Genomic DNA, 27,414 nt, shown 5'->3' with positions numbered 1-27,414 from the left:
GAATAAAATGGGATATCTCTCTCTGATGGCTGTATATGCTCTGCATCTACATACATAATGCTCCTCACTCTCCACCTCCTCTCTGCACAATCTGCATACCCTCTCGTCTCGCGGGATCCGTGCTGCTCTACCAGTCTCGATCTCCAATCGATGTGATGAAACTCTAAGCAGACCAATAGCCACTCGGGAACCGTGTGGTAAAAAGCCCTCCATGTATCTAGGCCTCTCTATAAATCCATCATCAGTGATACTCATGAAGTGATCTCTATAGTATAGCATCTTCGGTGGAAGAGGCTGTGTAGGCGATATCCATGTCTCTCGTGTATAGAGCTGCCATAGGTCCTATCTCAATACTCTGTTCCTCTCACTATGAGAGAGACGGATATGTGGTGCATCCCTGTCATAGTGGAATGGTGGTAGATGATCCATGTATAGGCCATGCTGTGAGAACCAATGTGTGACCTATGCATACCATGATCCTCTGTCTCCTGCCTCAGCCAGCTGTCTAGATGCCTCAAAAGCTCTGTATGACAATCTGTCCTATGGCATCTCTCTGAATCTGTCTAGCAGGCATATAGTCTGGAATATGGCCTCTACCATCATAGGAGGCGCAGCAAACTCTGCTCGGATAATGTCATGAGGTACTGACAGTTTGCTGCGCACAATGGTGTGTGTCAGGCTAAAATCTGAGAGGGTTTTTTGGTCAGTGTACATATGGTGCGTGTGGTTTGCAAATAAAATTTGCCCTGAATGCCCTGGCAAGTGTACAGGCCGAGTGGTTTTGTCGAAAGCTGGAATATGCACGTGTTTGTTTCGGAGAAAATGCTGGAGATCTGAAGTTTTTATGGCAATTGTGTGGTGTGCGGGTGGTTACTAAGCAGAGCACCGACTGGAAGTGGTCATGATTAGTAAGTGGATGCTGATGAAGACAACGGGCAAGTACTCTCGCATTTATTTGGAAGCTGAACGGGCACCGTATTTTCTGGAGAAGAAAGGAGAAGGAAGGTCTCTTTTATTATTTGAGGGTGGCCATCATTTTGTGTTTGGGGGTTTTTAAAAAAATAATAAAAATATTGCATATGGCCAAATTAGAAGGCCACATGGAAGGGAAAGGTGGCGGCCAGCAGCAGCACTTCGAGAAGGTGGTGGAAAAAGTCGCCGAGGAGGAGTAGCAAAGAGCGTGGGGATCGTCGTCTTGCAGAGAGCTAGAGAGGAAGTCGTCGCCTTTGGAACGCTGCTGCAGCTAGTGCCAGGCGCAGGACAGAGCCAGTTGAGGTCGACTAGAGGGTTCACGGGTGTGTGCTGCTGACGGCTGGGAGGCTACGATGATGATCAGGAGCACAGTTGTGTGACCGCCGTGTGAAGAGGAGTGCAGCTGGTCGAGGCTCTGATGCGTACTGGTGATGCATACTGGGCAACGCTGCTGTAGCTGTTAAGAGAAGGCCAGAAAGGTGACCACTTCGAAGGAGAGCCGAGTGTAGGGGCTGGCGAAACTGCAATACAAAGTCGTGTGGGCTGAGAAGTCGCCTGAGAGGTGCTGTTGCTGGGGCGCCTGAAAACACACGGGCTGGAAAGCAGCCGCCTTGTGATTTGAGTATTAGGAAGGGCTAGTTGCTGGTGTGGGCGACTGGTTGTTAACGAAAGAGAAGGTGTCCAGTTTAGACTGCAAAGAAAGGTGTGAAGGCCACTTGGTTGATGGATGCAGAAGTGAAGGCTGGTATGGGCCTTGTGTGTTGGATATAGAGGGGCTGGTGACAGTACAGAAGAGGCTGCAGGTCTCTTGGGAGAATGTCTAGTGTGGGCATCTGATTGAAGCGGCAAGAGAGGGCTGCTGTGAGGAAGGGTACATGAGATGTGGCTTGGGCTAGATATCTGAGGATGCTGCGGTGAGCAGTGGGTTCGTGGTGTTGAGGATTGTGCAAGGCTCTGGGGTTGGTGAGACTGCTGGTCACGACATACAGAGAGTGGGAGCTGCTGAAGAAGGTTAGCTGGTGTGGGCGCCTTCTGGAGAGAGTAGCTGGTCTTGTGTGGGCGGTGATTGCAGGCAGTGCGTGGATGCTGACCAGAGAGGGAGCCTTGGGCTTTTGTGTGTGTTGGATGCAGTAGAGGTGCTGATGTGTGGGCTGGAGACAGTGGGGCTCGCCTACAACAATTGGCAGGTAGCAGCAGACAGAGAGTAGCCGGGCTACAGAGGAAGTGAAGAAGGGTTAGCTGGTGTGGGCGCCCTCTGGAGATTACAGGGACCGGGAGACAGAGGCTTGGTCGTCAGACGCAAGGGTGTATTCCCTTGGCAGTAAATCCTGGCCAGAGTCCTGGTCTTTGGTGTATTTGCTGTGTTTATACAGTGTGTATGGTGTTGTGTTTTTTGCTGAATGATCATCTGTCCTTCATGGTTCTGAGCTGTCTTATGGTGTGGGTGGGTGGCGAATGTTTGAGAGTGTTCCAGCCGGTGGCTGGTGGTGCCCCGTTCGTGGTAGTTTTTCCAAGTTTGGGAGGTGGAAGAGCTATAGAGGCAGGTTCTTTCTTCTTTTTTTCACCTCACATCCTTCTGGTGCCCCCACTGAGGATTTCTCAAGGATTGTGTGACTGAGGAGTTGCTCAAACATTGTGTCACTGAGGAGTAGCTCTTTCTGGTATTGTTTGACTGAGGATAGCTCAGGGATTTCTCTTACGAGGGTGTATGTCCCAGAGTGAGAGATTGAAGGAAGGTGTTTTTGGGTTTTTGCTTGGGATTTGACGAGAGGTTTTTGGGATCAAGATGATGTCTTATCCAGAGTTTTATGGTGGTCCCAATGAGGATGTGGCAGATTTCTTGGAAAGGATGGAGGTTGCATGTATAAGCAACCATATCAGTGAGCAGACACAGGTGTTGCGGCTGTTGAGCATCTGTTTGAAAGGAGATGCAAGGACCTGGTACAGGACTTATGAGGAATCGTTGAGGGATGCTGTTCCACGCATGGAGATGACTGAGGATGGATTGAAGACAGCACTCAGTAACAGGTTCAAGAAAGTAGAAGACCCCGACAAAGTTTGGCATGAGGTGCAAGCTCTGACACAAGGTGAGTTTGAATCAATAGATGATTATATGAAGAAATTTTCTTTGCTATGGGAGACTCTATGCAGGGCTTTGGGAGAAGATCAGGTACCGCCTGATATGATGAAGAAGAACAAGTTTGTAGCTGGACTTAAGAGGAGTATTCGCTGGAAAGTGGAATTGAAGAAGCCCAGGTCTTTTGAGGATGCGGTGGAGATTGCAAGGTCAAAAGATTGGAAACTGCAGCGAATGAATCAGTTGGGGATGATTCCAGTTGTAGCACAACCGGAGATTCGGAGAGTAGAGGCTACACCTATGAATGCAGTGACGGAGAGGATGAAGCCCATTGAAGGTCAAGCTATGCAGATGATGCCTAAAGCTAGTCAGGGAGTACCTATGGTTTCTGCAGGTTCTGATGAGGGATTGCGACAGGATATGAAGCAGATGGTTGATCTTATGAAGAATTTGAGCTTAAATTTAATGGGAAGTACAGGTGGTGGACGTGGTAGAGGCCGTGGCATTAATTATGAGGGGGGAGATGGACAAGCAGGATATGGACGTGGTCGCGGTAGGGGCCGTCATTTCATCCCTACATGCTGGAACTGTGGTGAGCTTGGTCATCTGAGTACAGATTGTGATAAGCCTCAACGTATGGGTGGTGATATGTACCCACTACCTTCACAGTTACCTGACAGGTCAAATGATTATGGTATTGATATCAGGGATCAAGCAGGCCCCAGTGGAATCACAGCTGAAGAGAAGGGGAAAACTAAGGTGATAGATGTGGTCACCCTTGAGAAGACGAAGGAGGCAGAAGCAGATGTGATGCCTTTGGGGAAACGGATGCCACAGGAAAGGGAAAGCAAGGATGCTGCAGGGCCCAGCAAGAAGAAAGGTAAAGTGAAAGAAGGAGAGGATGTGAAGGTTAAGCAGAAGAGGAAGCCTCGTAGGAAGTTTCAGGTAACTGATTTTCCACTAGGGGGTGGGCAAGATAGCTACAGTTTGCAGGAGGACATGGCTGGAAGGAAGGCTAACATTACTTTTGGGCAATTGATAGAGTTAGCTCCCAATTTGAAGCGTCAGTGGAAAAGACTTGTGAATCCGAGAGAGAAGGAGCCTGCCAAAGGGATAGTGACTGTTCTATCTGTTCAGGAGTTACCTGATATATGTCCTGTGGTGAATGTGTGGTATAAAGGGAAGAATCTGGGAGAGGCATACATAGATGGTGGAGCACAGATTTGTGTGATCACATTAGCTGCTGTGGAGAGGCTTGGTCTTAATTTTACTGAAGCGTCTGGATTCCGTATTCGGCTGGCAAATCATCAAAAAGTCAAATGCTTAGGTATGATTAAGGAATTGGAATTGGAAGCTTTTGATGTGAAGGTGCTTGTGGATTGTCATGTTATGCCTGCAGGAATGGGTGCATTCCCCATTATTCTGGGAAGACCATGGCTGAGAGCAGTGAAGGCTGTTCAGGATTGGAGGAAAGGGGTTATTACTCTATATGACAGGAGAGGGGATAAGAAGCAATTTAATATGAATAACCAAAAGCCTGTCAATGATGAAGAGGAAAGTGAAGCTGATTCAAGTGATGATACCAGTAGCACCACTACTAGTGAAGGAACAGAGGATACTTCATCGAGTGAGGAGGATGCAGAGATGGATGCTGTGGTTATTGATGAAGAAGTGCTTGGTGATGAGGTTGCTGAACAGGAAGAAGCCATACATGAGGAATGCGAGGAGGTACAAATAAATCATGAACAAAGGTATGCATGTGATGTGAAAGAGCTTACTTTTAAGTCTTTGGATAATGAACCTGTGTGGGATGAGTGGGCGATAGACAGTCTACAGGATGATGAGCCTGAATTGGAGCTGGATGATGAGATGTGCATGAATGTTAAAAAAGCCATGATCAGAATTGAGGCTATGAAGAAAGAGAAACACCAGAAGACTTTGAATGATGCTGCTGCTATAGATGAATCTATGGATGCTGTAATGGATGAATCTCTTGGTGACCTTGATGAAGATGAGCATACAGGAACTGAGATGGATGCTTTAGGAATGGTGCCTGTTGAAGGGGAGTTTGTTTTGCCTGTGGTAGCCGGTTTTGATGGTGAAGCTTCTTATGCTGATGAACAGGAAAATGTTATGGCACAGCAGGTTTTTTTTGATGAAGCTTTCATCAAATTTTACCCTCAGCAGGAGTTGCTGCACTGGTTCTCCGATATTGGTGCTGATCGTATCAGGGATATTGGGATTGAGATGAGGCAAGATGGTGTGTATGTCAGGAGCTTTGTTTCCAGAAGCTCTGATGTTGTGTTGTGGGATATGGGATGGCAAGACATGCCTGTGGAAGTTGACAGAGTTTCTTGGATTACCTGGAACAGAGATGTGTTGGTTACACTGTATGATGCTCAGAGAATTGATGGAGGGAAACGTGGTCATATGCTTTCTGCTGATCATAAATGATTCAGCAGGCTAGGGGTTGGGCAAAGTATGTCAGGCTAAAATCTGAGAGGGTTTTTTGGTCAGTGTACATATGGTGCGTGTGGTTTGCAAATAAAATTTGCCCTGAATGCCCTGGCAAGTGTACAGGCCGAGTGGTTTTGTCGAAAGCTGGAATATGCACGTGTTTGTTTCGGAGAAAATGCTGGAGATCTGAAGTTTTTATGGCAATTGTGTGGTGTGCGGGTGGTTACTAAGCAGAGCACCGACTGGAAGTGGTCATGATTAGTAAGTGGATGCTGATGAAGACAACGGGCAAGTACTCTCGCATTTATTTGGAAGCTGAACGGGCACCGTATTTTCTGGAGAAGAAAGGAGAAGGAAGGTCTCTTTTATTATTTGAGGGTGGCCATCATTTTGTGTTTGGGGGTTTTTAAAAAAATAATAAAAATATTGCATATGGCCAAATTAGAAGGCCACATGGAAGGGAAAGGTGGCGGCCAGCAGCAGCACTTCGAGAAGGTGGTGGAAAAAGTCGCCGAGGAGGAGTAGCAAAGAGCGTGGGGATCGTCGTCTTGCAGAGAGCTAGAGAGGAAGTCGTCGCCTTTGGAACGCTGCTGCAGCTAGTGCCAGGCGCAGGACAGAGCCAGTTGAGGTCGACTAGAGGGTTCACGGGTGTGTGCTGCTGACGGCTGGGAGGCTACGATGATGATCAGGAGCACAGTTGTGTGACCGCCGTGTGAAGAGGAGTGCAGCTGGTCGAGGCTCTGATGCGTACTGGTGATGCATACTGGGCAACGCTGCTGTAGCTGTTAAGAGAAGGCCAGAAAGGTGACCACTTCGAAGGAGAGCCGAGTGTAGGGGCTGGCGAAACTGCAATACAAAGTCGTGTGGGCTGAGAAGTCGCCTGAGAGGTGCTGTTGCTGGGGCGCCTGAAAACACACGGGCTGGAAAGCAGCCGCCTTGTGATTTGAGTATTAGGAAGGGCTAGTTGCTGGTGTGGGCGACTGGTTGTTAACGAAAGAGAAGGTGTCCAGTTTAGAGTGCAAAGAAAGGTGTGAAGGCCACTTGGTTGATGGATGCAGAAGTGAAGGCTGGTATGGGCCTTGTGTGTTGGATATAGAGGGGCTGGTGACAGTACAGAAGAGGCTGCAGGTCTCTTGGGAGAATGTCTAGTGTGGGCATCTGATTGAAGCGGCAAGAGAGGGCTGCTGTGAGGAAGGGTACATGAGATGTGGCTTGGGCTAGATATCTGAGGATGCTGCGGTGAGCAGTGGGTTCGTGGTGTTGAGGATTGTGCAAGGCTCTGGGGTTGGTGAGACTGCTGGTCACGACATACAGAGAGTGGGAGCTGCTGAAGAAGGTTAGCTGGTGTGGGCGCCTTCTGGAGAGAGTAGCTGGTCTTGTGTGGGCGGTGATTGCAGGCAGTGCGTGGATGCTGACCAGAGAGGGAGCCTTGGGCTTTTGTGTGTGTTGGATGCAGTAGAGGTGCTGATGTGTGGGCTGGAGACAGTGGGGCTCGCCTACAACAATTGGCAGGTAGCAGCAGACAGAGAGTAGCCGGGCTACAGAGGAAATGAAGAAGGGTTAGCTGGTGTGGGCGCCCTCTGGAGATTACAGGGACCGGGAGACAGAGGCTTGGTCGTCAGACGCAAGGGTGTATTCCCTTGGCAGTAAATCCTGGCCAGAGTCCTGGTCTTTGGTGTATTTGCTGTGTTTATACAGTGTGTATGGTGTTGTGTTTTTTGCTGAATGATCATCTGTCCTTCATGGTTCTGAGCTGTCTTATGGTGTGGGTGGGTGGCGAATGTTTGAGAGTGTTCCAGCCGGTGGCTGGTGGTGCCCCGTTCGTGGTAGTTTTTCCAAGTTTGGGAGGTGGAAGAGCTATAGAGGCAGGTTCTTTCTTCTTTTTTTCACCTCACAGTGTGCATCGTCCACTCGGCAGGCAAAACCTCTGCTAGTGCCCTGTTAAACAGGTGTGCAAGAAAAGGAGCCAAAGAATCTACTGCATATATGAGATACTCACCCTACAGGCCCATATGGTCGGCGGCCTGCCGTGCATGCTGTAGGCGGCGAATAGCTTCCTTTACCATCGAGTGGGTAAAGAAGCTAGCTGTGGTAGGTCGAGGCTCCTGTGGGCTGAGGTATAGGTGGCCGCTGTGGGGCGTGGTATAGGCCCTCTGCATGTGTGCCATGTCTACAGGTCTGCAATAGGTGTCGGTGTCCAGGGCTCTCTGAAGTGCCACCATGAGATAGAGCTATCTCTACTCAGATCTCTAGCTCCTGTATCTCTGCGAAGGCCCGCCTTTTACGGCGAATAAGTCTCCTCATCTCTCTCCTCGACTCCTGCTCTGTGATGGCTCCCAAGGCTCTCTGTATGCGGAGCCGTGAGTATAGGGCTCTGCACTTGTCATCATACCATCTGGCAGGCTCTCCTGAGTGGACACGATGTGGGAAGCTCTGTAATGCAGCCGTGTGTAGGAGTGATGCCAGCTGGGCTGTAATGGTATCCATAGGTGCCAGGGGATCCATGAGTAGGAGCCTATCCTCTACTCTGCCAGTGTATATGTCTGCCATGTCATGTGTGAAGTAGATGGTAGTGTGTGGCGTCGGTATGTGGGGGGCTGGTGATACTGGTGATCCGGCTAGTGAAAATGCCAAGTATGTATGATCTACCCCAATAGGACGAGGTGGAATGGAGAATGAGGTGACAAGCTGTGATGCCTCCAAAGACCCCATAATGTAGTCTACCACCGTGCTCCGGTCCGTGTATGACCCCCATGTGGGAAGCATGTCAGCCCTCATGATCCCGGCCACTGTAGCATCCCGTTATAAATAACGAGATGATGCCTGGCTCCCAACTCTAGTAAGTGGTCCCCATAATGTCCTCTGTCTGGTCCAGTGTCCTCTGATGCCCGACTAGCCTCTATCTCCTCTGGATCCACAGGGTGGAGGATCTCCATGTCATCATAGTCATACACCTCACATTGTCTGCTCTGTGTGTGGACATTGAAGTCGCCCGTAAGAAATACTTCCCCTAGTGTATAATAATGCATAATCTCCTCTGACACACGTGTATGGCGAGGCTCCTGTCTCCTCCTCCTGTGGCATGTCCTCTTGTAATGACATAGGAGGATCCTGATGGAGGAAAGTAACATAGGGCTATGTATATAACCATGTCCTGTGAGAGCTGTAAGCTGATCCACATGTATCTGGCCTCTGGATCTTGTGCTACCACTCTCAGTCTCCCCTATAGCTCCCGTCTGAATAGAACTGCTACCCCCCCGACCCTCTCGAGGTACCTTGGCATGTGGTCCTCCTGTATGCTGACTCCCACTGGAATCCCTCTACTCGAGGTAGCCCTTTCTCTGGGCTCTAATGTGTCTCTGTCAGAAGTATGATGTCTCTCCCCACCATAACATGCTCCAATCGTCCAGGCTGCAACCATAGTGAACCATTACAGTTCCATACTACCATGTGTATCTCTGTTAGTGGCCTGGTCTTTGTCCCATAGGCCCCAAACCGCTAATCCATTTGCCGGCCATCAATGATGACCCAACCATCTAGATAGAAGGCCTTCTTGCCTTCTCTCCTCGCGTGTAAGACTCGTGGCATGCAAGCTCTCCTATGCTCAAGCTGCATCCTCGTGAGATCATCATCCAAGAAAACAGGAGCTCCCTCTAAACCTCGTAGTATGACCCTCTTCCTCATGAAGGTGACTCTCTCCGTCTCTCCTGCAAACTATAGGATGAGGAGAGCGCTTCAATCCTATGCACCCTGTTGACCAGCCGTCCAAGAGAAAAGCATACCTCCCTATGCTGCAACCCAACCTGCCCGCTAGTCTCCTCTCGAAAAAGCATACCCCTAAAGATGCAGCTAGCGCCTCCCAAAAAGCATGAGAGAGAAAAGCGTGTCTCCCAAAAGTGGAGTAGCCTCCCAAATTAGCTTTTGGGCCACCAAAGGTTATAAAACCTTTTAAATTAAAATCTCTTTGTCCCCTTCACACTTGGGGTTGTCCTTACATGGGTTTTCTTTTTAACTCCAAACTAATGCCATTCACACTGTCCACCATGTCCCCGTGCACACTTGCATACTGTCCAGAGAAAAACACAAAGTCATGACACCTCTTGTAAAACTCTCAAGGTCCGTCATTGGTTAGTGTAATATTGAGCTCGATCCTAATGCTTTCTCTTGCAACTTTCAGCATGTCCGGCATATCTTGCAAGTGTAGCCACCAAGGGTTCCCACACTAACGGACCACCGCAACAGCGTGACAATGTCACACCACAACACCGTAATAGCATAACACTGCCACACCGTCAGAGTGAGTCAACGGAGGCGCCAAGCATTCGGGACCATCAAAAGCGGATATGCACCACAACTAACACAAAGAGCGGTGCATGCACTGGCATTGAAGGCACCCTCCAACAAAATCTCCCAGAGATAGGAAATTCTACCAAGGCTGCCACCTTAGGGCATCCACCAAAGATAGGAGATGCCACCCACCCCACTAACTCAACTCGAGTTGCCGGACGGCTTCTTGAACTTAAGAATTTGCAAAGGATGCAATACCTCTCTAAATTTAAGCCTTTCAGCTTTATTAAAATGGCACTACATACACTTCCGCACATAATTTTCAACAAAGGACTTCATGGCAGCCAATAGAAATGCCTGCCAATCAAGGCCAAGGCTCTATGTATGCCCCAGTGCCCGCACTAGATGCATCATGGCACTCATGCAATATCAAAGCTTGGACGTCCAAATCACTCGGCACACAAACCTTGCCACCCTTGAACAATAATCCACCTCTAATGGAATACTTTTCCAATATCTTTCTCTCAACAGCACTCATCGGAGTGTCCAAAACACTCGGATCTCATGGGCTCTCTACAACCGGCCTGGACCAATTGCCAGATTCAATTAAAATGGGAATCATGTTGACAACGCCCTTTGAGAGATAGACAGAAGTTAGTCTTTATCTCAATAAAAGAGATAGCATTGACCTCAGGGATCCTACTAAGGGCATGAGCAACCCGATTGGTTTCCCCCTTATTGTAAAGGATCTCAAAGTCGAACACCTGCATGAGGTCAACCCATTTGACCTTTTGACCTTTCAGGTGAGGTTGATAACAAATATACTTCAACGAGTGGTCATCCATCCAGACTACAAATCGAGACCCATACAAATAGTGTCTCCAAATTCTCATTGCATGGATAACAACCAAAAGCTCCTTTTCTTAGGTAGGTTGTGTCTCTAAAAGCTCCTTTCTTTCAAAGCATATGTGTCTCCCATCCTAGAATAGGGCAGCACCTATTGCATAATCAGTGGCATCCATTTCAACCACAAAAGGTTTACTAGCTCCTTCATTGCTCTAAAACATTGCATAGGACCTACCAGGTCCCTTGGAGGTTGGCTTGCACACAGACAACTTCCCCCAAAGGCTCAAGAGAGAGGCCTAGCAAGGATCCAAGGTAGAGACAGACTCAGCCTTGACATTGACTCTGCTATTCCCTAGGACTGGCTGACCCCTATCCCAAACCCAACCCCCCCCCCACAGTGGCTAGGCGTGTATACTAGGCATGATATTCTCTTGGCAGTCCATGGTGCGGATGAGGGCTGTGGTTTGCTCACTTTTTCTATTAGTCCCCATGGAAGATTAGAGAGATCAGAGCCCCCTTTGGAGGATTTTCGTGGTTGCGCCTTGCAAAGTGTGAGGGTGATCGGACTTCAGCCACATGAGTGGTACATAGACTCCCTGCTGGCCAAGGTGGCCAGGGAGAGACTTTGGCAATTATGGACTTGGCATGATCCTACTGATCGGGAGGAGACTTTGGATACCCCCTTCTTTGCATACATAGCGCGGCTAGGCCGCAAGATTCAGATGCCAGAGGTTGAAAGCACCCCGGCACCAACAGTACATTGACAGTCACAGGGCCTCTCACAACGATTTCTCTCAGATTTTTGGAAGAGGCTGTGGGATAGTTTTTGGCTTCGAAAGATCACCCTCTTTTTTTGGCTAATGGCACACAGGAGCTTGGCGGTTGGCACGTGGTTGGCCATTGGTGGTCGACCAGCAACTTGTCCGAGGTGCGGCCACCCTCAAGAGTCTCAACGACATTGCCACTGGGATTGCTTGAAGGCTCAGCAGGTTTGGCAGTGGATTCTCTGCATTTTCACGATGGACAGGACCTCAACCTATATCATTTCATGGGGCACTGTCGCTTGGGCCACAGAGGCTGAGGTTGTCATGGCTTATGAGGAGGAAGGTGGATGGCTAGCCCTTCAGGTCTCTCACCTTCGCATTTTTTTTTTCAGAAAGGAGACTTCTATTAAGTATGAAAAAATTTTACAAAATGGAAATTTCACACCAAGCAAGGTGGAGATCTCAACCAATCAGGAGCCCTGTGCTACCAATAGGGTCCCAAATGAGAGGATGTGAAAAAGATACCAATGTCCCACTCTCTCATAAACTGGCCGCGCTTCCTCTCCGCGGCCCTCGCACCTTCACATTTTGGCAATACCAACCCTAGTCCCATCTACTGATCACTGGACTCTAGGCTCGTGCCAAAGATGGGAGATTCGCAGTAGCATTGCAGCCTAGCACGTATGGCGAGCTCAATGCAGCAAATCCATCGAGGGTACCCACACTTCACCTACAGAATCCATCAGGAGAATTTGGCTCGACATCATTCATACCCTCCGTGGTCAGTGGGGGAAGTTGCAGGGTGGCTCTAACCGCATGCAAAAGCGGCGGGAAGCTATCTTGAGGCTGTGGCAGCCTAGTCCTTTTCTCACAAATAGAAGTGGTGATTCCACTTGGCATTACAGACCACCTGTGAGGTTATTGCCCGCCCTTCTCCCCCTGTATGAGATAACCTTCTCCTCAGAGCGGCCAGCCGGAGGAGACGTGCATCTCTCTCCACCTTAGATCCTTTGATCCCCGCTCGTACATGGAGGCGAGTTTGTATTTAGCCCTTCATGGTTGTATGTAGCCCTTTGTGGCTAGTTTTTTGTTAACTAATAGAAGGATCTTTTTCCCCAAAAAAAAAAACATTGATCCAACTTGTCACTCTAAACCATCAGAGGACTTAACTTGTATTTCTTGCTTCGAACTCCCTTTAAATGTTGAGACAGGAGGGCAGCAATCCTGGCATAAGCCTAGATGAACTTCTTGAAAAACCAAGGAATGATTTCACTTGCCTAATCATCCATGAAATTGGCCATTCTAGAACCTTATCTAGATCAATCACCATCAACAGAGATGACATGACCTAGATATAAGAGTTCCTGCCTGAAGAAGTCACACTTTAACTCCTTCATGTTGTCACTGTAAGTCAATGTGTCATCCAAGAAGACAACAGTCCACTTTACCACATATGGACGAAATAAATTGTGCATCATCTGCTGAAAAGTAGCAAGAGTATTGGTCAACCCAAAAGGTAGGACCAAAAACTCATAGTGGCCATAGCGCAACCGAAACGCAGTCTTAGGCACATCCTCAGGATTAATCCTTATTTGATGAGAGCCTAATTGTAGATCAATCTTGGTAAAATATTTAGCACCTAGACGATCTACCAAGTCATCCATCCTCGGTAAAGAATACCTGTTCTTGACATAAGAACAGGAGCGCTCCATGGAGACTTACTAGACTGAACAAAACCTTTTATGGAGATAATCTTGCAATTGCCAAGCAATCTCGTCTTCCTCCTTCCAGTTTAGCTGGTAAGGGTGCAGTGAGATGGGATTACTACTAGGCAATAGCTCAATCGCATGATCAACGCCCCTCTCAGGTGGCGGAACATTAGCTAACTCGTTCGGAAATACATCACAAAACTCTTTTAAAGTATCATCCAAAATTGTTTCTTCTTTAAAAATTTCACTACTTGAGATTGAGCTACATTCACAAGCAGATGATGTTGACAAAATTTCAGGATTGAAAAGATCAAGAAAATAACAAAATGACTCTAAATTTGGATCAAAAAGAGTATAATATATATCCTAAGTCGAGTTTATATCACAAAACCCACAGGGGATATCACCCCGGATTACATATAGTTCACCGTCATGAACAAAGAGAGCCAATGAGAGTGATAATCCAACATTCTTGTCTCGCTCTTGTCAAAAAACTAGGACATTCCCACCCTATCAAGGTTCATGGGACATTGGTATCTTTTTCACATCCTCTCATCATTCGGGACCCTATTGGCAGCACAGGGCTCCTGATTGGTTGAGATCTCCACCTTGCTTGGTGTGAAATCTCCATTTTGTAAAAATTTTCATACTTAATAGAAGTCTCCTTTCTTTTTTCTTTTTTTTTAAGAGGCCACAGAAGATGATAATTACCGGAGGTCTGCTTTGGAAAACTGACAGTTGAGGGCGGCCTCAGTTGGGGAAGTTAAAGTGGCTGCCTTGTCCTCAGGTGGCAGGGGGGGGGGATGGGGGGGACTAGGTGACGCTTGCAGCTACCTCTTAACAAACGTTGATCCCAGCAGGAGCAAACAGAATGATGGAAGGGGCGGTGCTCAGGAGTGGGGGCAGGAATCGCAGCAGTCAGGGCAGCGTGGGCTGAAGCAAGAGAGGGTGAAGAGGGCATCAGCATGTGCAGGGAAGGAAAGGGGATAGTGCAGAAGGGTACGGGGAGCAGGAAGATGTACAGCGGGTTTTTGTGCAGGAGAGGTGGAAGGGAGCGATGGAGGGGGGGAGGCAGGAGGAAGAGGAGCTCAGATGGGAGGGAAACAAGGAGGGCATGCAAGCACACCCGGGAAGGGGGGGGGGGGTGTGTTGTTGGGGAGGGGGGCTTCTCTGCAAACCCATTTGCATCCCACAACTTTTACATTGCTCTTTGCCAAAAACAGCTCCTTTTTAGTTATTCAGAACTTGATGTTTAGTCAGTGTAATTATTTGTTAAAAATCTCAACAAATAATCGGAATGATGTTGTGCAGAGAACCTCTCATAACAAATATCATGTGGCGGAATTTGTTTGGTCAGGTATGACCACACTGCAATACACAGTTGCATACCATGATCATCTTAGTGCATGAAAACACAACTGTAAGAATGAGGGTTAAAAGGTCCATGGGTGTGTGGCTTTGTGGTGAGGGTTTAGCCACCAAGGAAGCTGTGAACCTGGGTTCGATATCTGCCAGTTTACACCCATGGATTTTCTTTAACTAAATGATATATATCAAACAAAAAAGAATAAGAATAAGGGCTAAAAAGTAATTTCTCCTGGATGCAGTTTGCTTATCAATTAACTTTGCTGCTGGTTTTACAATTCCACGGAAAACAGCTACTGGGCCTACAAGAAGATGTAACTAAGATTTCTTTTGTGTTTTTGCCTTTATTTTGAAGATTACTGATATAATCTATAATCTAGCCTGCCTTAAGGGAGTAACGAAACCACTTTTGAGGAAGTTAATGACAAAAGCGTATTTCTGTTCAAGTCCAGGGACGGCTCCGGCCGCCCCTGACCCCGGCTCGAAAAACAAAACAAAAAAACAAAGCTAGACCTATATTCAATGGATGTTATAGAGCGTGCTACTGTGATTTAACTGATACGTTGCACAACACATCCTACAACGTTTCTTTATTTATTTTCTCTTATTCCATATTTTGAGAAAGCTGAAAATTTTTGTTCTAATTCTTTCCAAATAATTTTCTAGCATCTGATTGATTCATGATATGTGGACATTGTCAGCACGAGGCATCAGGGATTGAGCACAGTCATGCAAACAAAGAAGTCGAAACGATCATTTTCAATGCGTTTGTTTTTTGTCAGGTAAATGCAAATTAAAGTATGAGAGCTTATCAATTAATGTGTTACCCAACCAGTTTATAAGACTGCAAATGGCATGTCTTTAGAGAAAAGGACAGGAAAACAACATGGCACAGAAGGCAGCAGGTGGAGGAAGCAGGGCGGCTGCACAACAATACAGCAGACAGAGGTGGAGGCATGAAGGCCTGGCCCCTCCTCGTCGTTTCGCTGCCTGCCCCCGCTTCCACCTGTCAGGCCAGGTCTTGTGCGCCCCAGCCCCTCTTCAACCCCCCCTTCGCTCCTTTCTCGCCACCTTTTCCTGTCTTATTCTCGCCTCCCTCCTCCCCCTGTGACCCTGCCTTTTTTGTTGTCCTGCCTCCGCCCCACCTCCCCCCTCCAGCGTTTTTGCAGCAGGTTCTTTGCTTTCAGACTGCTTCATTTCAGCAGGTGTCGGCTTCCTTGGTCCTCATCCCTCCAGGAGGACTCCATGGCAGCCGCTCCATTATCCCCGACCAAGGCTGCCGCCCCCTACCTCTTCTCCAAAGCAGACCTCCCGATCCTAGCTTCAACAGTAGCCTCCCTCGACAAGACCTCTACTTTGGTTTGCAAGATTGTGGGTAGCTGCCCAGCATGCAGCCAGCTTCGAGACTTGTTACAGGCCAGCCTCCTTGGATGAGCCAGGCAAGACCATACACATCCATACCCTCAGGTGGAGTTTGACACCTCGGCAGCTTCGGACCGCATGCTTCAGCTGAGCGCCGTAGCGTTATGCACAGCCTAGGCATTCTTCGCACGTTGGTAGCACAGTTTTGATCCAGCCTGCTGGAGTATCAGGATTCCCAGTCACTGTCTATTTTTCAAGCCTCAAGGAGGAGTACCCACTCATCTCCTTGTCATTGGGAGAACGATAGGGCAAGTTTTGGAATCCCCAGTGACAACTGCCTCGATATCGGCATGGGTGACAAGGATTCCTTCACTCCGCATCAGCATTTCCTCTCCAGAGACGGTACCTTATGTCATCTCTCTTCGATGCCTTCGAGGGGATCCCATTCTTCAGTGGGTGGAGTACGCTGGCCTCCTAGGCCATTGCTTCATTTGTCGGCGGATGGGTCACCTCGCCAGAGCTTGCCCTCATCGCCAGGCTAGACGAGCTGCTCACATCGGTCCAACCCCCTCCCCCCTGCAGAGTGGCGACAGCAGACCAAGCACCTCAGTGCCACCTCCCTTTCGCAAGACAGAGCCCCAATACCCTACCCCCGACGAGGATGGGGATAGGTGGCACTGGGCAGAGGCAGCAAAGACACCCTCCTAGAGCAGCGCGCCACTGCCAAGCGAGACAGCCGGAAGGGGCCCAGGCAGCAACAGTCGTGTGAGAGAACCGTTATGAGCATTTATTGCAGGAGCATCCATCTGGAGCGGAGGCCCCATCTGCCCCCCAAGGGTCCCAGTGTCAGGTACCGCATGGAGACCGGTTCCATAGAGTGGCGGTGTTAGTCTTCTCAATATTTCGGAAACACCCCCCCCCCCCCCCCCTGCCCCCTTAATAGCAACAAACACATGTCCTCTCAGGGACAGGAGCAGATACCATCCTCCCCCTCTGCATAGGATCCTCTCCCTCCTCTGCCCCCGCCTTCTTCCTCGCTCCCCCCCTACCCCTCCCAGTTCGGTGCTTCCCTCTTCTAGCCTGCCCCTCTATCTCCACCCTCAGCCTCTCATCCAGAACCTCCTCTGCTCCCCCCAAATCCCCTGTGCCTCACAAACATGGTTTCCCACTTCTGGCCCTTGGCCGGAATGGAACTCTCAGCAGATCGGCCCACAGCAACAAGGATGGCAAGCTCGTGAGCTCGAGCTTGGAGGTGATTTTCTTCATTTACCTACATGTTTCGTTGGCGGTACCTCTCCCCCCCTCCTACAGATACCTTTACTATACGATAGATGTAGCCGAGTTTATGCTTACAGCCGAGGTAGATCAGAATGGACCCACATGGAGCATAGGATATCGGGGAACACCTTGGTCGGCTATGCACCAGGACAAACTGCAACTACTCGCCATCCAAACCCTCGCCCAAGTCTTACAAGGTGGAGGGCAGCGGAGACAAATTTCACACCTCTAGACCCCCGTGATGCAGATAGTCACTTGGAACATCTAGAGATTGGGTGGCCCATATCGTCACTCTAGGTGAGTAGTTCTAGAGAGCCTTAGTGGGAGGCTCTATCGGCATCCTCTAACAGGAGCATCATTTGTCAGCTAGTCATACCCGCAAATGCAGGAAGATTTTGCAAGGCAGAAGTCACACCTTTTGGTCTTCGCCTTCGGCCTATCTGGGATCCAAGGCAGTGTATATCTCTGTCAATGAGTAGCTTCTTCCAGCGGTGGTGGAACCTCCAAAGGTTTGCAGATGCAATTGAGATCTTTTGCCGGCCCTCTGGTGCACAGATCAACTGGCACAAGTTGTGTGGATTTTGGGTTAGCTCACCCCCAACCCTATCTTGGCGCCTAGTTGAATCTTTCCAGTGGATTCCAAGGGGTACCCCAGTGCATTATCTTGGCCTGTCAGCAGGTCGGTCACAGCAGCAGCTTGCCCCCCTCCTCCTGAACATTTGAAAGAAGCTCCTATACTAGAGCATGACTAGGCTCTCCCTTGCCTGGCAACGTAGTGGTAGCAAACTAGGTCCTTCACGCTACCATGTGGTACATCACCTCTTGTTGGGCCTTTTCCAAGGCATGTATTGGACAGGTATAGTGGTTGATCCGTGACTTCCTCTAGGCAGGCAACGATGGCAGGGCCAAGATGGCTTAGAGAGTGCAAGGCGTTGCTTTGCAAACTTGTGGTCAGAGGTTTCCTACCAGGCCCTGAGCCTTGGAAGGATTTTTTTTCGTCTCAGATTTCCAGATGTACACCCAGGGTCGGGAGAGAGACTGGATGCCCAACACACGTTTTTTGTTCACAGAGGCTGATATTAGGGCACCATCTTCCCCTCTTATTGTTGCAGCCATTGTCAGAGCATGGAGAAGCATGAGATATTTTTTGCGACAAAGGCTTCCTAGGTCTTTGGACGGCAGCTATTCCGCATGAGTGGCTTTCTGGGACCTTTCACGGAGACTATTATCCGAGTTGGCTGGGAGTTTTTTCGAGGATAGGCATACCTGTGTAGGTCATTGCTCTGCCAGGCTAGGAGGATACAGATTTCCTCATTTATTCTATCATGCCTAGTGGGAGATTGAGGAGATGTAGTATGGAGGAGATTATACCAAATACTAGGCTTAGTCCAGTGAGGATTGTTGGTCGCTCGGGGAAGCACTGGTTCATTGACCCTTCTCCTCAGATAGTGACTCATGGCTCTTGGTGTTTGTGGTTATATGGTGAAATATTTCTCAACGAGCTTGTTCAGCAGTGGGTAAAACAGCAGCAACAGTAGAGCTGCTAGAACCTGCAACATCCTCAACAGATCCTACATCCACTGAACCTGGACGTACATCCATACCCTGCACAATGTTCCACACTCCTTTTGCAACCAAAACATGCTGCATCATGTATGCCCAAAGTGGGTAGTTGCTGTCTCCATCCAGTTTGTCATCTCAGCAGACAACATACGAAAGACATCATTGTTGTTATCAAAAAAAAAGTTTGTGGTTATATGGTGGTAGTCCTATCAGATATCTTCAGTGGGATCCAAGAGAGTGGGAGTGGATTGATGCCTTCGATCCTTTGAAAAGCCTTCCTTTTTTCAGTTTCACTGTTCGGAATGCCAGGCTTCTCCTCACTCGACAGATGCATAGGATCCCTACTCTCAAGCCTCATTGGGAGAGCTATGATATTTCTCCAGTGATACAGCGTAGATATTGGCATAGACTTTGGCACTCATACAGAAGGAGCCGGATCTCTCATTTCTTTTGGTTTTTCTTACATGGTGGTCTCCCCACCAATCAATGGAGATCAGTTTTCGGTGTAGCACTTTCCTGTCCCTAGATGTGCGGCAGATTCTGAGTCCGTACAACATTGTCTATGGGGATGCAGCATTGCACAGCTGATTTGGGGTCCTGTAGCCCAACTTATGGGCAAATTGAGTGGCTGAGCCATGCATGTGACTTGGGGGGCAGTTGCTTGGCTCTCCTAGTCCGGTCCGCAACTTTTTTATGAGGGCAGTGGTACAGATTCTGTTTTTTTCATTCGTAGAGGTATTGCCCAGCATGGTTTATTGCAGGATGTTCCTCACTCTGATTATACACCCCCTAGACAGAGGATTGACACCCGTTGGGAGATTATTGCCAGTATTACAGCATGGCAGATCTGGAGAGCTAGATGCACGGAGGCTATTGAGGGTGTCCAGATTTTTGGGTCTCAGTGCATTAGTACTATATGGGGTGATATCATCCACACTCTTATGGCTACTTGGGCTGGCATTCAGGGGCCCTCTCATTCTGCGCAGGCAAAGTGTGTGATATTTATGCGGGAATGGGACCATGGCATCTTCTTTTCCTCTAGTACCACAGGTCTTACATGGCATCATGATGCTTGTCAGTGGTTGAAATCACCTTACATATTGGGGTGATTCTATTCTCTTCCGGCTTATAGCTGTGATTGTTGTATGTTTTTCTCATACTTAATAGAAGAGAGCGGAGCTTCGCTAGGATCCAAGGCAAAGACAAGCATATCTTTGACATCGACTCTTCCATTCCTCCCAATCCTCAGCCCATCTCCCCCTAAGTGGTTAAGGGTTTTTACCATACATGATACCCCAATTGTGGTCCATGGTATAGATCGAGGCACCCTCATGACCTTTTCTACTGGACCAAGGGCAGATTGAGCTGCTCCCCGCCCCCCCCCCCCCCCCCCCCCCCCCCCCCCGATAGAGGACCTCTATTGCGGCACTTCACAGAGAGTGAGAAGAAGATATATTAACGTCTTGCAATGTGAGGTTGTAGTGGGATCCGAGTGAGTGGCGATGGCAAGATCCCTTCACCTCAGAGGATGCCCACAGCATCCCTTTTTTTGGGTAAACGATCCACCTAGGCCGCAGGATTCCGATGCAAAAGGTTGATAGTACGGTAGCAGTACATTGGCAGTCCCAGGGCATCCCTTTGTGTTTCCTCCAAGATGTTTGGAAACGGCTGTGGGACTTCTTCTGGCCATGCAAGATTACTCTTTTCCTTTGGCAAACAGCACATAGGAACTTGGTAGTGGGCACCTGGAGGTTGGTCGGTGCTCTGTTCTAGGTGTGGAGACCCTTAGGAGTCTCAGCACCATAGCCTTTCGGAATGTTCCAAGCAGCAGGTATGGTAGAGGGAGTCAGGACTAGCCCTTGCATATGAGGAGATGGGATAGGGCCTCGCCCTCACCCTTCTCCTCTCTCACCCACAGGATCATGGCAACACCATTTTCAGCAGCCCCAAAGGGGAGGAGTACCACATGCACATGTCAAAGCTGGGAGATCATTAGTAGCATTGCAACATGACACCATTTGGCATGCTTGCTGCAGTGAGGCCATCAAGGGCACTACCACACCGCCCACTGAGTCCATCCAGAGCATATGGATAGACACCATTCACACCCAGTGAGAGAAGCTGTGAGCAGCTCAGAGCGTATGCGGAAATGTGGAGAAGCTTTCTGCAGATCTTGAGCAGGAGTCCTTTCCTTAGGGTTAGAGACAATGAGGCCACTTGGCATTATAGGCCACCTGTTCGGCTATATCCCCCCCCCCCGGCGATTGTATGAGATAGATTTCCACCGAGAGCGGCCAGCCAGCGAGCAAGAGCCTGTCTGTCCCCATCTGTTTTTTCTTCTCTCCTGTGATTGAGACGAGGTCATGTACTTAGACATTCCAGCTGCGTTTTGGTAGCTGATGGAAGGATCATTTCTTGCAAAAAAAAGAAAGAGAGCAAGGAATGGTCATGCTAACAACCTTTCTGCATATGATGGCCGTCTTGGTGCTAGCCTGGAGCGCATCATGCAGATGGATGGACATACTACCATTCCATTCTGTCATCAGCTAGGTTGTAAATGTAAAGCAGCCCTTTAAACAACACGTCAGGCAAGTCTGGAATGAAATGTTAGGTACAACAGTCCTTTGATTCTTTTCTTTTTTTTTTCAGAAAAGAGACTTCTATTAAGTAATATAAAATCATACAAAGGGAGATCCCAAACCAAAAGGTAGGGAGATCTCAACCAATCGGGAGCACTATGCTGCCATAAAAGCCCCGTAGGACTGGAGGAGATGGTTCCACCCTCTCATAAATCTCCTGCATTTTGTTTGCGCAGCTCTAGAAAATCCCTATATACGGGCCCAAGCGCCCAAGAGAGAATGAACGATGTCACTCAATATAGTGCAAGTACACTGGGTGTCATAAACATGAATACCCTTGAAGGCCTTTGAGCGTCTGCTCTTCCGGATATTCCACGCCGTGATACTAGCAATAATCTCCTAGGTGGTGTCAATACTCAGCGGGGGTGGTGTGTATCGTAACTGGGGGATATCCTGAAGCAAACATCTCTGAGCTATGCCCCTACGGACAAGTATAACAAGATCTCCACCCCTGCCCTCAAAAAGAAGCTATGGGCCAGATTGAGTCAACCATGCAATAGCACCCCAAGTAATATAGAAGACCTGATGGGCTAGAAGGGGGCTGACCCATGCCATGACAAATTAAGATTCATGTTCCCCTTACTTTAATTGTCCTTTTTAATCTTGTAAATTCTCCTTTTTTTTAGGTATTTAATGAGCTCAATGCAAGAAAACCTGAAGAAATCAACGTTTTTAAAGGACTTGGGAACAGCAGGATATTCTTGTATGTCATTGCTTTCACCTTGTTTGTTCAGGTCTGTTTCGAAGAACTCAATTTTTGTTTCTGAAATCCATGCATCCTGGAAATTTAAAAAAAAACAGTTATTTATCATGCATTATATTTACTGTATAGATGTTTGGGATTCAAGTCATCCCCCCTTCTGGGCAGTGTGGTGCGATAGGCACTTCCTGGCATTTGTAAAATCTCCAAACAATGCCTTAGTCAAACATAGAAAAAGAGAATTCTATCAACAGCAACCCCACCACAATAATCCAATGAGAGGATTATTGTGGTGGAAAGGACCCCACGCAAAGCTTCATCCAAAAGAGCTTTACCTCATGGCGTCCTTACCTACCCTCCATCGGCCTGTGTTGCCTCATGGCTTCCACTTTGCATATCTTCTCCATGTCCTATTCTCCTTTTTCATGTGCATGCAGCAGTGGGGTAAGCTTCACTCGCATCTGGAAGTCTTGCTCTCTTGACAAGAGAGCTCTCATTGGCAATTGAAAAAATACTTGAATGCAATCTTTCTGTCTTTTTTTCCGGAGAAGAGACTTCTATTAAGTATGAAGAAATATACAAAAGGGAGATTTCAAACCAATCTAGGTGGAGATCTCAACCAATCGGGTGCATTGTGTTGCCAACAAGGTCCCATATGAGTGGAAATGAATAATAGACCATGATCCCACTCTCTCATAAACTGGCCGCACTTTCTCTCTGCGGCCCTCGAATATCCCTGGATTATGGCCCAGGTTGCCATAAGGGTATGGATAATATCACTCCAAATCCTGCAAAGGCACTTTGTCCAAGACAATAATGCCCTCTATGGCCTCAGTGCATCTAGCCTTCTAGATGTGCCAGGCGTAATACTAGCAATAATCTCCCATGCACTGTCCAATCTCTATGCCGGCGGGGTGTATCGTGAATCTGGCAAATCCTGAAGGCAACCCCGTCCCCCTCATACCTAAGCTAGGGGCTCGACTGAGTCAACCAAATGATAGCACCAAAAGATATGTAGGCATCCTTGCTAATCTTGCCAAATTGGTGTGCTATCACGGTCCAAATCCTTTGTGCTTCCCTGCATTCCCATAGGCAGTGATAACCTGTCTTTGAAGCTCCTGCACATCTCGTGCAAGTTGGGCTAACACCAACAACTGATCTCCACTGGAAGGTGGCCAGTCCACCATGTAGTGAAATCCTAAAGAATGAGGAGATTTGTGCCTTCCTGTAAGAGTACCACAGCCTCCGCCAAAAACTCCTCTGAATGTCAGAGGTAATACCATAGGACTCCCAATGAGGTCTAAGGGTAGGGACTCTCTGAATCTGTCCCAAGACAAGCTGCCTGGCATTCCTCACAGTGTAGCTATAGAATTGGTGGCATCCATCCATTCCCACTCACCGGGATCCCAAGGCAAATGTCTGATAGGGCATCCACCAAACAGACAAAGGCAAGAAGCATCTGTGATCATCTCTGGGGGGGGGGGGGGGGGTCAATATAAAAGTGCTTCCCTGCTCTGACAACAACTCTCACGGGCCGAACCACCGGGCCGTCAAGCATATCCTGCACCACCCATTTCTCCAACTGCCACCCATCGTGAACAGAAAAGAAAAATGGACTTTATGCACAGAGGATGAGCTTGTGGATTCAGAGTTAGCAGATGACCCAGCCTCTTTCATCAACTCAGGTACAGGTTCTTGAATCCATCACACTTGTGGGTGAAGTCCCAGAAGGTAGACCAGCCTGTGGCAGCAGGCTTATTGGAGAGTGATTGCATGACCTGTCAGAAAATTTCCAGGTCTGAGCACCAGATGGAGGGTGGATTTTACATATTGAGAGTGGACCATTGATTTACAACATAGCAGCAACGTGCCCTCCAGCTATTCAAGTAAGCAAGGAGCAGACCCCAGCATAGCAGACATGCTGTTATGGTTTGTTATCCCAAGATCTGAGGATAGCAGCAAGGTGCCCTCCAGCTATTCAAGTAAGCAAGGAGCAGACCCCAGCATAGCAGACATTCTGTTATGGTTTGTTATCCCAAGATCTGAGGATAAGCATGGAGGAGGGTGGGTTCATTGTCCCACATGTCATGGCATTGATGAGTCTCTTAATGCTATGCACACACAGCTTGCGCCTCCACACCCCACCGTCTCCTCGTTTAATCATTTTCAAGGCGTAGATTTGGGACCCATCTTTCTACCCAATTGGAATTGCTGCAGGTGCAACCCTGCCACCCTTTTCCCTGGTAGCTTCCCCAAATGCTTATCTTTTTTCCAAATCATTAAGAGGATCTCAGTATGGAGGTGAGAGGCAGCCCATGCATGCAACAAGCAGCACTGTACATTATTCATTTTTTTTGTAGGTTTCAAAAGGGTCCTGTATAGTATGGGACTCTAGGTTCAGCTCATTGATGTGCTTTACTAGGACAGGATAGAACCTCTCAAAGCATTGGCAGCTCTTTTGGGATAGCAGTTGTCTGCCATTTCTCAGGGTAGTAGCCTTCTAGTGGGGGTGTGGCTGCCTACTACCTGCCACAATGTAATGCATAACAGGAGCTGCAAATCCTTTGCCTTTGGGACTCTCTCTTTAATTTTTGGTGGGATTTGGTGGTGGTGGTGGGGGGGGGCGGGGGGTGCGTGTGGTGGGGGTGTAACATCATAGATGCAAATGTACAGGATAATCCTTTTTTATCCCCAAAAGATCACTGTTACTCTTATATTTGTTAGTATTTGATTTCTTTTTGTGAACACACACATGCTAATTCTACATACCCCATTTTATCAAACCACAGGTTATACTTGTTGAGGTCTGTGGATCTTTCACCTCTACAGTGCACCTCTCTTGGCATAGATGGCTCTTGTGTGTTGCCTTTACCTGCCACAATGTAATGCATAACAGGAGCTGCAAATCCTTTGCCTTTGGGACTCTCTCTTTAATTTTTGGTGGGATTTGGTGGTGGTGGTGGGGGGGGGCGGGGGGTGCCTGTGGTGGGGGTGTAACATCATAGATGCAAATGTACAGGATAATCCTTTTTTATCCCCAAAAGATCACTGTTACTCTTATATTTGTTAGTATTTGATTTCTTTTTGTGAACACACACATGCTAATTCTACATACCCCATTTTATCAAACCACAGGTTATACTTGTTGAGGTCTGTGGCTCTTTCACCTCTACAGTGCACCTCTCTTGGCATAGATGGCTCTTGTGTGTTGCCTTTGGTATTGTAAGGTGCTGCTTCTTACTTTCTATATTAGATAGATTTGTTTTAAAGAAAACAGAGCATGTGCTTTCTGATTGTTGGTGACAAATATGAACATGAATGTTACAGCATGCCATTAGCAGCAGTAATCAAATACATCCCAGTGCCAAATCAACCAATCCTGAGCAGTTGGCAGCATCGAGACGATCTTGTATTCCGAGAAGGAGGTTAGATTTTAGTTGCTTTTCTCTGACTAGCAAGTTGCAGGGGTGGGGCTTGGACGGGCAAGTTTACTGTCTAAGACTCACAGACGGTTGCTATATGTCATGTGTGCCACATGATGAATGCTCATGTATGCCTACATAGTGATTTGCAGGATCTGTCATGTCGATGATGCTTCGTCAGGGGAGTCAAAAAAAAGTGGACTTGCAGAGAACCAGGTCTGTGAAGTCTACCAAGTTCTACACGGATTTTAGTGTTGATGGTGGTGGCCAAAGCCCCACTGAATTGGATAACTGCTTTCAAAAATTCAAGAAAGCCATCTGGCCATTGGCTTCTACCCCATCTGCAAGCAATGACATGGAAAACCCGAATAGAAGAAACAGCAACGAGGCATGGAAATGATTGGTGTTGCTACCAATTTACATAGGCAACACTGCAATCTCCATCATCATTCCATTTTGCTTAGTCTTTGAGGGCCTAATGTCTTCCCTCACTCTGGAAAGTTGAGGGTACAGCAAGCAAATACTTGGCCGTGTCCTGAAGTTTGGCAGATTTTCTGGTCGCACACCCTCTCTGGTTTATTATCATGTGTATAAAGGGGGTAATTTCACGCAGTCACATCTGCAAATGTATCCACGTGCATCAGCCTTTCAACTGATGATGATGTTATGGAACACACACTGCAATCCCCTTGGCTTTTTATCCAAGATAGTCAACGTTGAGTGTGATTCTACTCGTCAAACCTCAACCCTTAAGTATATATGTTATGAGAGAGAGAGAGAGAGAGAGAGAGAGAGAGAGAGAGAGAGTTCTTATTAATGTCTCATGTTGAAAGACCGCAAAAGCCTATGAGACCATGGTAGCTCATCATTATACATTTAATATGCACCTTAACATAAAAACAATAAAACCAAAAGTTGATAGCTACATGTGACAAAGTAGTCATAAAAAGAACGAAAAATTTGAGCAGGGGCATCTTCATGTATCCTTTGATCGTGAACTCTAATCATAAGAACCTCTTGACTAAGAAATTGGGCATTGCCACACCTCATAGATGTAACCATGTAGCCTCTAGTCATGAGCCTCAACAGTAAGTTTTCTCTAGGTTGAGGATAGGCAGTGAAGTAGTTGCATATTGACTTCAGATCTAGGTTTCCTATCCTTGCTTTGGTTTCGGGCCTTATGTGCTTGGTAACTATCACTAGCAGGCTACTAAGGGGCTTTGCATGAAAGGTATTCTAGGATGGCTGAGGTTTGTTATGTTGCCCCAAGTTCTTCTTCCAACCTTGCTTTTTGTTGCCCTCTACGTTTTAAAAGGAGGTAACAAGTGTCTATCGTTGATGAGTACCAAATCCACTCCACCTCTAGAAGAAAGATGTTCATGCATCTACTAAAGTGTGATACATGTCCAACCATTCCTTAGAATACGCAATGACATTACTATGGATCTCATAGTAGACATAGCATTTGAACTGGTCTACTTCAATCTTCCCTATCTTACAATCCTAGAAAAAGTTCTGAATGCTTTGTGATTGTGGATCTCCATATAGTCCTTTCATGCATTTCAACTTTATGACATGACTTTTTTTTAACCAATGGCAATCCTTATTGTATGTGATGTATGCCTTGGTCTCTAAATGGAACCATCACTGGTAAGATGTAGAAAATGGTCCGCACCTCTGTTGAAAAATGAGATGACAATGCATGTGCAAAAGATATAAAGTTGGAGGATGTGTATGTGCATAAGCTCATGTTCAATGAGATGGATGTTGAGGGCATCGAGGTTGCACTCAAGAGATAGTAATTGATCTATTTGGGTGCTTTTCATCTACTAATTCTACAATATCACTCTACCCCATTGCTTATCATATGGATAAAGCAAGTGCAATCCTACCTAAACAATCAGTTGAAAGGGGACAAATCCTATGAAGATAAGCGATGATTTGGACTTGAAGGGGTGAAGCACAAAACTTTG

General features: G+C 47.6%; 1 protein-coding gene across 5 annotated transcripts in view; it reads left to right on the top strand.

Annotated features, from left to right (window-relative positions):
* Window positions 1–26,206, top strand: part of LOC147636880 (calcium-transporting ATPase 8, plasma membrane-type-like) — a 339,374-nt gene extending 313,168 nt beyond the window's left edge. Inside the window, exons 19-25 of one of the 5 annotated variants that reach the window (XR_015266281.1) lie at window positions 14,424–14,469; window positions 14,720–14,791; window positions 15,179–15,259; window positions 21,946–22,022; window positions 25,155–25,246; window positions 25,347–25,444; window positions 25,594–25,633. Coding sequence is in view for 3 of the 5 variants with exons in the window: in XM_086800460.1 (XP_086656586.1) it covers window positions 14,424–14,469; window positions 14,720–14,791; window positions 15,179–15,259; window positions 21,946–22,053; window positions 25,155–25,246; window positions 25,347–25,444; window positions 25,594–25,841 (745 nt within the window). In the remaining 2 variants the exon portion in view is untranslated. Of the gene's footprint in view, window positions 1–14,423; window positions 14,470–14,719; window positions 14,792–15,178; window positions 15,260–21,945; window positions 22,054–25,154; window positions 25,247–25,346; window positions 25,445–25,593 lie in introns of all 5 variants that reach the window. The other 4 variants (XM_086800460.1, XM_086800461.1, XR_015266282.1 and 1 more) reach the window with 4 other exon arrangements.
* Window positions 26,207–27,414: the final 1,208 nt, after the last annotated feature.

Source organism: Cibotium barometz, chromosome 7 (genome assembly GCF_041138505.1).
Source record: "Cibotium barometz isolate CiBa-2024 chromosome 7, ASM4113850v1, whole genome shotgun sequence".
NCBI classification, from domain to species: domain Eukaryota; kingdom Viridiplantae; phylum Streptophyta; class Polypodiopsida; order Cyatheales; family Cibotiaceae; genus Cibotium; species Cibotium barometz.
This window is presented reverse-complemented; position numbering and strand designations above follow the sequence as displayed.